This window comes from Chlorocebus sabaeus, chromosome 17 (genome assembly GCF_047675955.1).
Source record: "Chlorocebus sabaeus isolate Y175 chromosome 17, mChlSab1.0.hap1, whole genome shotgun sequence".
NCBI classification, from domain to species: Eukaryota; Metazoa; Chordata; class Mammalia; order Primates; family Cercopithecidae; genus Chlorocebus; species Chlorocebus sabaeus.
This window is the reverse complement of record NC_132920.1, coordinates 27,728,943-27,746,074: the sequence shown is the minus strand read 5'-3', so window position 1 is coordinate 27,746,074 and position 17,132 is coordinate 27,728,943. Positions and strand designations below refer to the sequence as shown.

The following is a 17,132-nucleotide window of genomic DNA, read 5'->3' as shown; positions in this document are numbered from 1 at the left end:
CTCGCTTGAACCCGGGAGGCGGAGCTTGCAGTGAGCCGAGACCGCGCCGCTGCACTCCAGCTTGGGTGACAGAGTGAGACTCAGAAAAAGAAGAAGGAAAAAAAAATATTTACACTCGAGCACAAATTTTCTCAGCAAAGCAATTTACTTCTATAGAAGGGTGCGTCTCACGGATAGAGCAATGGCTGGAGCACACCTGATCAAAGGAGGGGAAGGGGTTCTTATCCCTGACGCAGGTAGTCCCTAGTGCTGTGTCGTTCCCGTGCTGGCTAGGGTTGGACCGCACAATCTAAGTTAATTCCGATTGGCTATTTTAAAGAGAGCAGGGGTAAGAGCGGGGTGGTGAGGTGAGTAGTTTCGGCGCGAAGGACGGTTACGGAACAGGTGACTAAAGGTGACTCAGGTCATAGCAGGTCACCAGGAGTGACTCACGACAGAGCAGGTGACTAGGGGTGACTCAGGACGGAGCAGGTCACCAGGGAAACAGATGTGAACTACTGATTAGAACTGGCGGAAAAGGTCGTTTACTGAAACTAGAGGCAAGGAGATGAGGAAAATGAAGTTAAACTTTAAAATGGAGAACAAAGAACTGAAGGTACTGACATACTGGTTCTTTGAAGAGAAATTTAGAACTCACTGTATTTAACAAAGAGTTCAAGGCCAGCCTGGCCAACATGGTGAAACCCCGTCTCTACTAAAAATATAAAAATTAGCTGGGTGTGGTGGCGAGTGCCTGTAGTCCCAGCTACTTGGGAGGCTGAGACAGGAGTATCGCTTGAACCCAGGAAGTGAAGGTTGCAGTGAGCCAAGATCATGCCACTGCACTCCAGCCTAGGCGTCAGAGCAAGACTCCATCTAAAAAAAAAAAAAAAAAAAAAAAATTATTCGGGAATAGGAAATTGCATTAAAGAATAGACTTGCCAGAGTAAACTATGTTTCTATTCAGGGAGGTAAGGGAAGACAAAGGTTTTTAAAGGAAGAATGAGGAGGTTTATGTGATTGTTTAAGATCATTATCCTTGACTACAAAGATTGGTAACAAGGATGACACCAGTCTGAGGTTAGACAAACAGTTGCTGGGCAGATGTCCTTGCAGAAGTATTTTTGGTGTAAGGTGGGTTTTGCAGTCATATGTGATAGTTTTCTTATGAGGCGTACAAGCGTGAGAAGGGCTATGAAGAGACCCTTGAAGAGACCCTGGCTCTATCTGTCAGATTCTTGCTTTTGTTTTTATTTTTTAACACTAGTGGGCCGGGTGTGTTGGCTCACTTTTCTAATTCCCCACTTTGCGAGGCAAACACGAGAGGATTAATTGAATTCAGGAGTTCGAGACCAGCCTGGGCAACATAGCTGGGACCTTGTCTCTACAAAAATTAAAAAAAAAAAAAAAAGTCGAGGGTTGTGGAGTGCACCTGTACTCCCAGCTACTCACGAAGCTGAGGCGGGAGGATAGCCTGAGCCCAGGAAGTGGTGGCTGCAATAGTGAGCTGTGATTGCACCACTGCACTCTAGCCTGAGTGACTCCTGCCTCTATTTAAATCTCAGACGGTGAAATTGAAGCCTACGCAACAGGGATGCAACTGAAACTTCACCTCCTCTGCAAAACCTTCCTGCATTCCCATGCAACTTTTCTTCTAAGGCCTTGTTTGATTCATCACCTTACTCCAGTGGAACTCAGATATTCAAAATGGTATTAATTATAACCACTGGCTGTCATTGGTCCATGCGTGGCCTTAAAGTGTGAACATTTTTTAATCCATTACCTGATCTATAAGAACTATACATTGACAACAACTTAGATTTAATACTACTCTTTTTCTAGTCCCTCTCTGTACTACCTCTCATCTGAGGAAACACTATCACAAATTTTGTATTTGTTGTTCCCTTGCTTTTTAACAAGATGATTCCATTAGATACGTACTGTTTTGTCCCTCGAAAGTGGTGGCAGGGGAGTTCACACAAGGGAGTGCCCAAAACTGTCCTAGTTGGGGCTGGTTGGAATTCCAAAGAAAGAAGCACTATGTGCCAAGGTGATCAGTCTAAAGCATTTATTGAGGAAACTTACATCGTGTTGGAGAAATCCTCCCCATGGATAGGAGAGAAAAGGGGTGTTCTACCTAGATATGTCTGCAGTGAGGGGGTCAGGGTATGGAGTTTATATGAGGGTTTAAAGAATTTGGCTCAGGGCCAGAGCTAGTTTCTTTCAGTGTTTTTGGCGACAACTTAGATACCTTTATCAGTGCCTGAGAATGTTCAAGACCCAAGTTTGGGTTCAAGCATGCTGGGAAAAATCTGCAGCTGGCTAGGTCAAAGAGAGGTCAAGGCACTCTGATTTTCAGTCACAGAATAGTCAAGGCTCTATGATTTCCAGTCAGAGATCCTGCAATCCATTTTCCTGATTGGCTCTTACAATTTCACATGCCCATCTCTTCCTATATGTTCCCTGAGCTAGTCAGAAAGGGTGGGATCATTGGCAATTTCTTTCCCCTGGCTTTATGAAACACAGCAAACAAAACCTACGCTAACAGTAAATACAAGTGCACATGACAAGATTTAAAATCACATTTTCCAAAATGCTTGCTAGCAGAGCTTTCCACCAAGGACCCCATCCTGGAAAACATGACTTTGTGTAGACCACTAGGCATACCCTATGTGGTCAGTAAGCTGTAATTGCTTTTATAAGTGAAGGATGGATTGATTAACTTCAGCTTCTTTGTCTGGAATATGCACACAATGTTCACTTTTGAAAAGGGCGCACGTTCCCCCTTGCACAGATGTCAGCATCTCTAGGGCCATTTGGTTTTGTAGATCACTTTTTTCATTGCTGCTTTTTCAATGTTCAAGGCGTCCATACCATGTTTGGCATCATTCAAACTGTGGAGACGAATCTCTGAAGGGCTTCCAGCTTCTACATGATATCAGAAGAACCTACTGGAGGCACAAATATAGTCAATAAGTAATCCCACCAAGAAAAAACAGACCTACTCCACTGACTTCTCCAGATGGACTCATTGAGGGATACAGGAATGGTGTCAGAGATTCTGGAGTCATCCAAGCCACCCCAGGGGAAGCCTGGGCCGGAGGTTAGTAGCACAGAGCCACTGGGTACCATTTGGGGCAATTCAGTATATTCCTGGCCTACAAGACTGTTTGTGACAAATCAGTCTGTGTCCTTGAGGATAATGGTGTATTGGCATTGGGCAGTTGGGAGGAAACCTAGGTACTAGAATACCTTAGGCATTACCTGAATGTCTTTAGCGTGATTAAGTTGTTCCTAACAGATCTCTGCAACTCAAGAGAGCATCCTTGCTGTAGGGATGAGCTAAAGAAAGCCATCCCACATTTGCCAGTATGATCTCCATTGCCAGAAACTGGTGCTCTTCAGGGCAGTTTTCACTTTGATGGTTGCCTCCTGTGGGACATGTTTAGAGAAAAACTTAAATTTTGTCTATAGTTGTTCAATGTCATATCTCATTCACTCACATTTGCATGTGTGGTGTTAGATGGATCTAGGGTACCTATTTATATGTATTGTCTGGTTATCCAAGTTTGTACAGAGATCCAGTCTTTACCCAGTAGTGGCTCAGTCCACCATAGAGTTCCTACATGGCTATTCAAGGTCATAAGACCAAACACTCAGCAGTTAGGTTGGCCATGCAGGTGGGCTGTGTGATGGCCCCAGGCCAGGAAAACATTTTGGAAGGATTTCCAGGTGCCAGTGGGAATGATATAACAGCAAAGGAGAAGGCAACTCAAGCTAACAGTGAAGTGACAAAAATTTATTAGAAACACATAGGATGTCTCCCACCCTCTGGCCTAATAAAACTGGTATTAACTCTGCCTTGCTACAGTAATTTTGGTTTCCTTGGGAATCTTCCAGGAGAGCTGTACCAGAAACTCTGCCCAGTGTGGGAAAAGTTGTAGACTCTATAGTGATAGGGTTGGATGACACTATACTGGTGTCACTTTGGTTCCCATTGGTATGGGGGCACTGCCTGCCCACTGCCATTGTGCCTCCCCAGAGCCTTCACTGAAAAAGAAAATGAGGGTCAGGTCCAGGGAGATAGTGGCCTCTTGCCTCTATTCCCTCAGGGGAATAAGGATACCAATCCAGCATGGTGCCACTTTCCTCCCGAGGTGCCATCTCAGTGTTCCCTGCCCAGGCTTTATGAGGCCAGGGGACTGCAAAATCGGGCATTTGTGTGGGACTGAGTTAGGGCTTAAGGCAGTGTCTAATTTTTTCCACACCTGCATGCTTTGCACCAGACTATGCCTACCAGACATTCATAAACTCATTCTCCTCCCGTAACAGAGGGCTTATGCAAGAACATACAGCTTCCATTAAAGCCACAGCCCAATTTGTCAATGAGGGGAATCCTGTCAAGAGCTCAATTCATTCCTTTAAGATTTTTTGTTGTTGTTTTTTCCTCTCTCTCTCTATAAGTCCTGTTCCCTGTGGGTTGTAGGGCAGATGAAATTGCCATGTAATGCCCTCCTTTTCTGCCCAGTCTAAAATCAGGGAACCTGTGAAATGTGTTCCTTAATCACTGATAATTTTTCTGAAGTACCGTACATTAATTGCAAGTGTTGCAGACCCTATATAGTCACGGTCTGGTTTGCTTTTCGACGGGGAAAAGCTTGCAAAAGACCACTCACATTGCCTATGGATGTGAGTGCATATCAGTATCCCTTCTCTTAGAGAGTGGGCCAATATAATCTATTTGCCATGTGTCAATGACTTTCTCTCCTCTTTTTATGTTTTTAGTGGTCATTGGCACTTGCTGGTGATGGGCCTCGCAACAAATAGGACAGTTCTTTATTGTCTTTTCTACTTTTGTTTGGACACTGGTAAGCCAGCTTGTTGGGCTAGTTTCTACGTAGTATGCAGCCTCGTATGACCTCTCTTTCGATATATCCAGTGTGTTGTATCTATCTGTTTTTTCAGAGGTGATCACTGACTAGTCTCAGGCCAGAATATTCTCTTACGTATTTCCATTAGGGGGTGATTGTTTGAGCTGCTACATGGAACACTGTGACTTCAGCCCTTGCTTGCTGTAATTGGTCCCAAATGTCTGCCCATAGTTGTGCTCCCCACAATGCCTTTCATTTATGGACCATTGATCCTTTTTCCACTGCTGGATTCCTTTTGCTAATATTTATATATATTTTTGCCTCGTAATTATGAATGGGATTTGTCTAGCTCAGTGTTGCCTAATCTCTGCCAGATTTTGATATTAATATTGCTTATTTTGAATACATTTTATAGGTTTTAAAAAATGTTCTGGTAATTTTTTAAGTTTGGTATACCTTATGAACTCTTCCAGGTTTGGTTCTTTTTGGATGTTAGTCCTTTGAAAAGTTTATTCATTCTATGGAAATCAATCTGTCCTGATTTTATATCTGTCAGTTTTGATAAATTTGATTACCTAGAAAATTACTCATTTTGTTTAGATTTCCAAACTTTTTTGCATAAAGTAGTAAAACACCTTAGTTTTATGTTTCTTCACATTTTCTGTTTCTGTAGCTATTTCCTCTGTTTCTTATTGTGTATATTTGTGCTCTTCTCTTTTTTTGTTAATTAGTTTAGGTAGTAGTTTCTCTATTTTCTTTTTTGTTTTTTTGTTTTTGTTTTTTTCTGAAGGGGTGGCCTGCCCCTCCACATCTGTGGGCGTTTCTCGTTAGGTGGAATGAGAGACTTGAGAAAAGAAATGAGACACAGAGAGAAAGTATAGAGAAAGAAAAAGTGGGCCCAGGGGACTGGTGCTCAGCATACAGAGGACCTATGCCTGCACTGGTCTTTGAGTTCCCTCAGTATTTGTTGATCATTATCTTTACCATCTTAGAAAAAGGGAAGTGGCAGGATAATAGGATCATCGTAGGGAGAAGGTCAGCAGTAAGACATATGAATAAAGATCTCTGTGACATGAATAAATTTAAGGAAAAGTGCTGTGCCTTGATATGCATATGCAAACATCTCCGTAAACCTTTTTAGTGCATAAAGAGCAGCATTGCACGTCCCACCTTCAGCCGTAAGGCGGTTTTCCTCTTTCTCAGTAAATAGAACATACAATCAGGTTTTACACCGAGATGTTCCATTGTCCAGGGACCGGCAGGAGACAGATGCTTTTCTCTATCTCAACTGCCAAGAGGCCGTCTTTCCTTTTACATTAATCCTCCTCAGCACAGACCCTTCACGAGTGCCAGGCTGGGGGACAATTAGGTCTTTCCCTTCCCACAGGGCCATATTTCAGGCTATCACATGGGGAGAAACCTTGGACAATACCTAGCTTTCCTAGGCAGAGGTCCCTGCGACCTTTGGCAGTGTATGTGTCCCTGGGCACTTGAGATTAAGAGAATGGTGATGTCTTTTCACAAGTATACTGCCTTCAGGCACTTGTTTAACAAAGCACACCCTGCACAGCCCAAAATCCGTTAAACCTTGAGTCACAGTAGGGTCACAGATTGACAGCATCTCAAATACAGAACGAAATGGAGTCTCTTATGTCTACTTCTTTCTATATAGACACAGTAACAGTCTGATCTCTCTTTCTTTTCCCCACATTTTTCTGAGACGGAGTCTCGCTCTGACTCCCAGGCTGGAGTGCAGTAGTGTGATCTCGGCTTGCTGCAAGCTCCACCTCCCAGGTTCACGCCATTCTCATGCCTTGGCCTCCTGAGTAGCTGGGACTACAGGTGCCCGCCACCACGCCCGGCTAATTTTTTGTGTGTGTGTGTATTTTTTTTAGTAGAGATGGGGTTTCACTGTGTTAGCCAGGATGGTCTCGATCTCCTGAACTCATGATCCACCCCCCTCAGCCTCCCAAAGTGCTGGGATTACAGGCATGAGCCACTGCGACCGGCCTCTGTTTTCTTAATTGTTTTTAAGATATCAATCTCTTAGATTTATTTACTTAGTTTTCTGTTTTCTAATTCATTAATTTCTTATTTTCTCTTAATTTCTTGTGCATCCCTTTGGTTTATTTTGTTGTCTCTTTCTAACCTTTCAGTTGGATCCTTAATTAATTAGAAAATCTATATTTTATGTGCTTATGGCTATGAATTCCCCTTTGCACACTGCTATAGCTCTTCTCATACTTCTCTTATGTAGTGTTTTGGTTATGTCATTTTTCCAGATATCCTTAAGTGTTTATATTTTCTTCTTGAGTCAATAGTTACTTAGGAGAGAATTAAAAACATTTCAAATGGAGGACTTTTCTCTTTCTGGTTACGTCGTTACTTTTTAGTTTTATTGAATTATATTCAGAGAATGTCTTAACTGGGTTTCATTATAGATGCTGTTACAGATGACACACAGGAAGTTTATAGGTGCTGATCTCAGGATGAACACCTGTGAGAGAGTAAAGGCAGCAGCATTGGGCAGAAGGGAGAAGTTGGGGTGTGATGCAATTACAACAAAAGCTTTGGCTGCTCCCATAGAAGTAACATGGCCCTTCAGAGTTGTCTTGAGGAGGTTAGGACTTTATACTCCCTCAAGAGACCAGTATCTGGTTGCAGCTTACCCTACGGAGGGGCCATGACCTTGGGCCAAGCAGTTCTTTCCAGCTGAGGGCAGTTTCTGGAGAGGGGCTGAGAGTGAGGATTGTCTGAGAAGGCTACTAGCCACAACACTCCCAGCAACTGGAGAAATGCATTCTTCAGTCCTGAAAGGGGATCTGGGAGGCACAGTATGGTATTCAGTACAGGTGAAAATTGGAGATATTCTCTTTCTTGGTCTTCCTTGTACTTAGGGCAAGGGCATGTATTCTGTTTGACTAATCAAATACAGCCTTACTGCAATTTGAATCAATGACAGGTGGTACAAAGAACTAGAAGCAATGGAAAATCTCTCTAGTAGTGGTGGCAGTGGCAAAAATGTCCAGTTTATGGGTCAGCAGTGGCATCAAGCTAGCATAGGTATCCAACATCCAGGGCAGGCAGTGTCAGTGGCACACGCTGTGAGACCCAGTGTTCAGTGACAATAACTTTGGTGGTCAGCTCCTGAGGTGGTTCTATATGTTGTTTTGACTGTGGGCCTCTCAGTCTAGTTCTCCAGCCCTTCCAGCAATTTTTCAACTACCCAACTCTATATTTTAAATCTCTGCTTCTCCCTGTAAATTATTGTATCATACAAAATAGTTGAACATATTTTTACCAAGTTTGAAGAGATATTTTGGATTGTATGACTTACAATTGGGATATATAGCGTATGAAAAAATGTAGTTTTTCACGGCTCTGGGAGACATTGTAGACACAGAAAACAGCCAATTAAATCAGATATGAACTCCAAATCAAAAATCAAAAAGGCATACGCTTTCATTTCAGATATAGTCTACATATAGATAACTTTATACATAGTCCAGAGTAAATGACAAATACAGAATTTTAAGCATTAAAATGACATTATAGCATGCCAGACAATTCTCAGAAGACTAGCATGAAGATTTGTATAGATATAGATACAGACATAAGTTTCACTTTTTCCACATGGGAATACAGACAAATTATAGGAAATATATACAATATAATCATAAAACATGAATAGGTGCAAAACATCAGAGTGATAAATAACTCTATCCCTCACTCTCATCAGTTTCTGATATGGACTCTACTACATTCAGATTAATTTTTTCAATTGTTTATTCATACTAACATACCATGCTACCTCTTACCCACAAATCTTCCTTGTATGTATTGAATATTGTCATCATTCCTATATAAAACGTACCCATGTTCAGGACCCAGATTAACTGTCATCTTTTTCCTGAAGCTGTATTTGACCTCGTAAGCCCTCACCAATGTCCTCTCTCTTTGACTTCACATTGCAGCTATGATTCGAATCTTTCATTATGTAGTAATTTTATTCTACAGTGTTTTTTATGCACAACAACATGGCTACCTACTCAAGTCCATTCTGGGAGGAGAGCAGTCCTGGGAAAACGCTCCATTTTGTGCTCCCTGTGGTATATTCACATATTTATCTGAGCTGTGTGTGATGTCTTAGTGATACATTCAAATGTTATAGGGACTTAAATAGTTGTCCACATCAATAATATCTTAGGGAGCTCAAATTAATAATAAGATTATGTTACTCCTAGGGTTTGTAGTAAACAGGTTAGTAATAAGTCTAATTAAATATTTAATAACAGCTTTGCAATTATGATGAGAATGAAAATGATATTAAAATATGACTCCTGTTGAACTCCTTTCAGCCTGTATAAATCACTAGGAGAAGATTTTTCTGTAGCTTAGGGTCTTTTTTAAAGTCCCCTTCAGTTCATTGTTTCTTAAACTGTAAATGAATGGATTCAATACAGGCGCTACAACCATAAAAATGACTGATGCAGCTGAGTCTTTTTCAGCAGAGTGATTGGATAAGGGGCTCATGTAGACCCCTGTGATTGCTCCATAGAAAAGAATGACCAAGGCAAGGTGAGATCCACAGGTAGAGAAAGCTTTGAGTTTTCCTTGGGCAGAAGGGACTTTCATCACAGCAGAAACAATGAGGATATAGGATACCAGGATACACACTGAAGGTACCACAAAGATCAGCCCCACCGTAGCCAGAACACTCAACTGATTAAGACTGGTGTCAGAACAGGACAGAGGGAGGAGAGAGTTGATATCACAGAAGAAATGGTGGATAACATTATCAGAGCAGAAGTGCAGATGGGCCATCATAAGAGTGTGCAAGAGAGGGTTCAAAATGGCAATGACCCAAGGTACGGCTACCAGAGAGGCACAGAGGCGCGGGGCCATAATGGTGGAGTAATGTAAAGGGTGACAGATGGCCACATAACGGTCATATGCCATCACGGTGAGAAGAAAATTGTCCATGTTGGCAAACATCATAGAGAAATACATCTGAGCCAGGCAGCCGGGATAGGAGATGGTTTGAGTTTGGGTTTGGATGTTCAGTAGCATCTTGGGGACTGTGGCTGAGGGAAGGCAGAAGTCTACCAAGGACAGATTGGCAACGAAGAAATACATGGGTGTGTGGAGGCAATGATCTGAGCCAATGGCCAGCAAGATGAGTAAGTTTCCAAACAGCCCTGTTAAATAGAGACACAGGAAAAGTACAAAGAGTAGTACCTGCTGTTGTTGCCAACTTGAGAAGCCCAGGAGGAGAAATTCAGAGATATTGGTGTGATTTTTCTTTTCCATTGCTTGAATATATCTGCATGAAGACCCAGAGAATGAAATATTTTTGCCAGTAAAAAAAATATGTCCCTTGTTATTTTTTATATATTCACCTAGTCTAGTAGCACTTACTAAATGTTCTTTCTTTAGGCCATCCTACCTTATCTCTGATGCTCTCTCTCAAACCTCACTGAACCTTTGTCCTACCTCATCAGGTGTCTTTACATCTATCCTCTCTTACTGGAACCTCGCCTTATCCAAGATGTCCATGCAATCTGTATATATCTCCCCTCAGTAAGCAGAGATTCTTTTCCTGCTTGTGATATTGTCACCAACTCTTGCATGTTCTGCCTTATATGTGCCTGTCTGACTGCTGTGTGTTGAAATGCATTAATGAGTCTGACATACTAAATGACTTTATGTCATAAAATGAGATTTAAACAAAGAATTTTTCTGAATATTTTTCCAACACTATATGAACCCCCCTGCTTGAAAACCAGTCAGACACCTACCATTTAGTATTAATAAAATGAAAATAAATGATATTTATTCAAGATTCAAAAGAAAAATATGTTAATTTGCTTGACCGGTATAAAAAGTTAAGCCTTCAAAAGTAGTTTACATGAACTGTGAGCAACATAGGAAAATATTTACAAATAAGTTAAAAAGTTATGTAACACCCGAATTTACATAATACATGTACATAAAACTAAAGAACACAGAGAAAAAGTTATGTCAAACAGGGAGGCAGATTTAAAAGATTCTCTTTTAATATTTTTGTAATATTTTAACTGTAACTACAAAGAAGGGGTTCATGTATATAAAGTATTATTACTTTGAGTCTTGCATTTCTGGGAGTTGCAGAAAACGCAAAGTAATAGAAGACAGAGTTCTTGACCTGAGAATCTTGGAATCAGGTTGTAGAGGAAAAATATTGTCATGGAAAATAATTAAGAAGACATTCATGTACGCAAAGGGGATAGTTTCAGAAGAACAGAGGACTCTGTAACAGGAAGAAAAGATGCTGGAGAATGTGAACTCTGAAGTTAGCCTACATTGAAATCAGACCTCATCACTTGTGGGCTGAGTGATCAAGTCAGACTCTCACCACCATCTCTTATCTAGATAATTGCAATGAATTTCTTTCTTTTTTTCTTTTTCTTTTTTTGAGACAGAGTCTTGTTCTGTCACCCAAGCTGGAGTGCAGTGGTGCAATCTCTGCTTACTGCAACGTTGACCTTCTGGGTTCAAGTGATTCTCCTGCCTCAGCCTCCCAAGCAGATGGGATTACAGGCACGTGCCACCACACCCAACTAATTTTTGTATTTTTAGTAGAGACGGGGTTTTGCCACATTGACCAGGCTGGTCTGGAACTCCTGGCCTCATGTGATTCTCCTGCCTTAGCCTCCCAAAGTGGTGGGATTACAGGCATAAGACACTTGCCCCACAAATTGCAATGAATTTCTAATTGGTTTTCCTTCCCACAGATTTTTCCCTTACAATCCAGAATTATCCTTCTACAACAAAAATTTCTCCACTTTATTTCTTAAAATGTTCTAATAGTTTTTAATTGCCTTCAAACCAAATTCCAAACCCCTTATCATGGCATACAAGGTTTTTCATGATTCCCTTCATTACAGGTGTGTGCCACCATGCCCGGCTAATTTTTGTATTTTTAATAGAGACAGGATTTCTCCGTGTTGGCCAGGCTGGTTTCAAACTCCTGACATCAGGTGATCCACCTGCCTTGGCCTCCCAAAGTGTTGGGATTACAGGCGTGAGCCACCATGCTTGACCCCATGATCTCTTTTTTACCTCTCTAGCCATCTCTTGCTATGATTTGTAATCCTTAGAATTTTCTGACACACTGAAATTTTATGTCTACATGCTTTTTCTCATTTTGGAATTCTCTGATCACCCTATCTAAAGCTTCCCTCAAGACATTCTTTATAACATTGCCCTGTTTTTATCTTCATATCACTAATCATTATCTGAAAATTTTCTTGTCTTCCCCCACAAATATCTTTTTTAATTTTTAATTTGTAATCGGTAAAATGTAAAGTTCATAAGAACAGAAAATTTATCTTTTAAAAAAATTACTGCATGTGTAGAATAATGTCTGGTGTACAGCAGGTACTCGGTATGTATTTGTTGAATGAATGAATGAATGAATGAATGAATGAATGAATGAATATACTTATTAAAGACTCAGAAAATGTCTTCTGAAATATGTACTCTCAATGTATATTTTATAATAATTTTTATCCTAGGCCATATAGTATATAGTTGTTTTGGCTTTTTTTCATGATTCCTTCTTTCTTGTAGTGTTTTGGAAAGCATGTGTATTGAATCTTATTCATAGTTATGTAGGAAAACCCAGTTTTATGAACAATGATTTATAGTTGCCTATGAAGTCAGACTGATTTTTTGGATAGAATGAGCTGCATGCCAAGGGATGCAAGACAACACCACATGCGATTCTATGATTGGTTCTCTATCCAGCCCCACTGTTATGTGTCTAAGTCAAAGGGTTGGAGAGTCTGGTGGTGAGAACTGAAGGACTCCATTGAATAATAAAGCGTGAAAATAAAAGAATGAAAGAGAGGCATTCTATACACTTCTATGCAAAATGGAGGAAGGTTTTGCCATTTTAGACTCTAATGAATATGGAGCTCATGTGGGAATTTCCTGGGAACTCCCAGAAATAATTAAAGCAGTTTTTCATAGGCTGCAGTACATATCATGGTAGATAAAATAAGAGCCTCCTATTTATACCTGGTCTTCAGGCTGAGTAGTTTCAGGAAACACGAGTTATAGTTGTATCATACCACTTGGCACAACTCCAGCCACATAGTATTAGTTTAATCAATGTTCTTTAACAACTATGGAGATGGCAGGAGACAGGATTTTCACTATGGAATATCAAGGGGACATAGATGAAGAGGAGGACAAACTATGAGTTTTGCAGGAAGCAAAGGAATTAAAATATTAAAAGTTCTTTCTGGAAAGTTTTTTTCTCACTGTGTCCTCCTTTACCTTTACATCTCGTGTTGGGTACTACAGAAATCTCTGCTTTCATCATTTTCCTTAATTTCTATTGAGAGTCCCCAGAAAGTTTTCAAATGAACTTTCTGCCCTTTCCCTGGTGAATGGAGATCTTCTGATCTGGACTGCCCATTACTACTGTTCTGCCAGTGCCTATTTTAATGAAAGAGATGCTGAGGTCTGGGCATTGACCCTCTCAGAGCTGTTTTTGACAGGCAGCCCTTTGTTTCTGGAGCCCAAAGTGCCAATACCTTTTTCCATTCTGCATATAGGTTGTGGAATTCCTCTCTACCTTGACAGTAACCACTTCTAGTGTGTGGATCCTTCACTTCTGCTTAAAAGACAGATTTCCAACAGAAAACAGCTCCTGTAGTCTTCTCCATACTTTCATAAAAGTCTCTGCCCTTTCACTCAGGGGACTTTGAGGGAGATGGGGAATAACGAAGTAAAATGGGGTTATCTCTTGAACAGTGGAGGCATGGAATTTAAAGGTTTGAGCTATGGTCACTTTATGCTCTGTAGACTGAATAATAGAGGAAACCTGCCTGCAGAAAGGGAAGAATAAGTAGATTTACAGAAAAAGGGAAAAGAGTCACAGAATGCTCCTTCAACTATGACTCGTTGCTTAATATCTTTGACCATCTAAAGAGATTTTCACTTATTTATTTTTCCTCCCACCTTTGCACCTTTGACTTTCTTCTCTACCAAATTGGATTCTTTCTAATCTCAGTTCTGAAGACACAAGTACCTTCTTTTTTGTTCATAGCCTTGGGCCAATTTCATACTCATTGGCATTTCAGGCTTCATTTACTCAGCTTTTTCAACTACAGTTTATTATTTTTTTTCCCATGCCGATTATTAACTCTTATCTTAACTCTTTTGCATGATTAGGTTACAGAACTTATCTAAACATTGAGAATGTATAAAGGACTACTCTGGAAAACAAATATCCTGGAAGAATTAAAAGGCTTTTCAGTAATTTATAGGGCACATTAAAAAGGAGGATAGACACATAGAAATACTTTTGGTGAAGAGTAATGAATATTTATTGATTTCATTAGTGCAGGAAGGTAGTGGCAGTAGTGATGAGAGTAAAGACATTACCCCTCTTTCTCAGTTTTCCATAAAGCAAATATTTTCCCTGTTGGAAACATGATACAACAATTTAAAGTACATGAAATCAGCTGAATAAATTCTATGACTGTATTTTTTACAAAGATATAAAAAAAGGAAAGACAAGAGTTACCACTATCAGGTACTGTATGCTACACTAAATAAATATTTTCAGTTTGTTAATCCTCACAACTCTTATATATATATATATATATGTACATATATATATCACATATCTTCATTAGTTTGCTAAAACAGAGTTTTAGCAAAGCAAGAATCTGAATTAAGCCTTCTTGATTTGAAATCTAGCCCACTCTTCACTAAGCCACCACAGCATCTAGGATTTCATACCTTCAGAGAGTTGGCTGCTATTAATCAATTCATTCATTCATCCCATGAATAGTTATTAGGTACCTACTATATTTTAGGCAGTGCCTGTTGACCTTGAGTGAAGCCTAAACTTGTTTAAGACATGCTTTCTCCTTGTTTCTCCAAACCTGCTCACTTCCCATTATACTTACCAGATGCTCATATCAGGGCTCTCTGACAGGGATGTTAGTTTCCAAGTCTCACCCAGAGGGAATGGAAAATATAAAAAGGGGAGAATGTTGCCCTTCCCCTTGGGATGCACAAGGGTGAGGGATGGAATGATTCTTGGGCAAGGTATGTCTGGTGCAGTGAGAGCTAGAGTGATCAAAGGACTCCCTCACATTAAAATTTATAGCTTCTTTGCAGCTCCTGGGAACTCAATCTTGATAAGCTCCCTCAACTCCAGTAAAAATTACTTTATTCCTTTGTGGCTTCCCCAATTGTGACTGTCAGGATAACGTACCTGGCAAACAATTCCTTGGGAGACTCAAGGAATTAAATGGTCTGAAGGTTCTAGGAAGGATTGTCTAAACGTTGACTGTTTTTCTAGGCTACTCCTTTCCTGGTCCTTTGGCTAGAGAAAGTCTTTCTTGGTCAAGGGAATCCTTGGTGCTTTCTTTCTTGGTGCTGTCTTTGGTCTGCGGCCATTGACATTTCCTGGATCCTGGCTTCTTCAGCACTCAGTCCAGTCATGTAAAAGACATAACAAAAAAAAAAAAAAAAAAGGAAATCACTACAGTATTGTTCCTTGGGTCCTGATATCTGATATCTCTAGCCAGTCTGCCTTCTTTTCTCCATCTTTTAGAGTGTTCTTATGTTTGTTTTATATACAACTTCCTAGATTTTTAGCTGTACTTTTTCAAAGCACATATTTTGCGCTTTTGGAGATGATCCCTAACAGGAATTAAAAGGCTGTCTTATTGAATAATCTAATATTTGCATCCAAGTGTTAGCAAGGCTATCTCCCACCAGGTCCCTCCCTCATGGGAATTACAATTTGAGATGAGGTTTGGACGGGGACACAGAATCAAACCATATCATATACAAACATTTATTTTGTCCCTGATGAAAACCTCCATTTCTTCAATAGTATTCAAATTACCTTTCTTCTTTAGCTGTGATAACCCGCTATCAATTTTTGATCTTTTATTTGATCTATAATAAATTAACTACTTAAAGAAATGTGTATTGAATACCTATATGTATTGAAATATATAAGATGTGCCAGACACTGTAGTAAGCTATGGAAAGATAAAGGTAAAGACGTCTTACCTCTCTTTTCTTCTCCCAGTAAAATCCAGAGCTTCTTGAGTTTAATCTGCTGCCATTAATTATTCAGATATTTTTATGGGGGGTAGAGAAACCTGGCAGCACAAATACTAGACAAATTAGTATCTTCCCAAAGACCTTCATTTACTATCTTCAAAATGCTTTCAATTAAAACAGTTTCCTTCCATCTCCGTCCACTTGCTTAACGCAGGTATTCCCTGAGTCTGGCACTGCTCTGACATTTTTTTAATGGTCATGGTTTATCAAGTCAACAAGGTTCTGGAATCAGGTCTAGTTAATATGTCACACTCTTTCTCTGTACATTTGTACTCTGGTAAGGCTGCGTTGTGCTTGCTGTTTATTAGAAACTACCACTTATTGCCAGAATATTGTTTTTACCCTCTTAGATTCTCAAATATTTAATTATCAAATATTAGGCCAGGTGCAGTAGCTTACACCTGTAATCCCAGTACTTTGGAAGACCAAGGCGGGCGGATTGCCTGAGCTCAGGAGTTCAAGACCAGCCTGGGCAACATGGTGAAACCCGGTCGCTACTAAAAATACAAAAAGTTAGCCTGGCATGGTGGCGCATGGCTGTGTACCAGCTACTCGGGAGGCTGAGGCAAGAGAATCACTTGAACCCAGGAGATGAAGGTTGAAGTGAGCTGAGATCATGCCACTTCACTCCAGCCTAGCTCACAGAGCGAGACTCTGTCTCAAAAAAAAAAAAATTATCAAATATTAATTATGTACTTTTTTCCTTTCTTGTTTTTTGAAACCCTTGCTGGGCTTATGTCTGTTCAGGACTTCAGTTCATTCTGTCAGTTTGTGTTTTTTACTTTTTTGACAGTTGGATAACTAGAGTCATTTTTTTAAAAATTGTAGTTGGGTAACAAGTGCTCTGTTTTAGGGGGAGAGTTGATTGTTTTTTTCCCCGATTTCATTTTCCCTGTCATCTCACCTCCCCTTTGTTTTTTATAGCCACATTTCATTTACAGTAAATGACCTTAATTTTATTTTAAATTCAGTAGGCATTTTTGTGATTTTTCAATATTAACAATGATATTTCTTGCCTTAGGAATGTCCTTCAACAACAGTGCGTGAAGGAATCTCCCAGAAATCTAGATTCCATATTCCAGGAGCCATTTTATATATAGCATTAGAATCAATGAGCATAGCAACACTGGATTCTACTTTTCT

The 17,132-nt window shown here is 40.1% G+C and overlaps 1 protein-coding gene across 1 annotated transcript; it reads right to left on the bottom strand.

The window, feature by feature from the left end:
* Positions 1–9,221: 9,221 nt before the first annotated feature.
* LOC103221926 (putative olfactory receptor 1F12P) lies at positions 9,222–10,501 on the bottom strand. The gene has a single exon (XM_038005650.2). It carries the CDS (start codon positions 10,158–10,160, stop codon positions 9,222–9,224), a length of 939 nt encoding a protein of 312 aa, XP_037861578.2. The 5' UTR covers positions 10,161–10,501.
* Positions 10,502–17,132: the final 6,631 nt, after the last annotated feature.

What these genes read in the sequence shown, in the direction of transcription:
- LOC103221926 (XM_038005650.2), bottom strand. Translation starts at nt 10,160, where the DNA reads ATGGAAAAGAAAAATCACACCAATATCTCTGAATTTCTCCTCCTGGGC.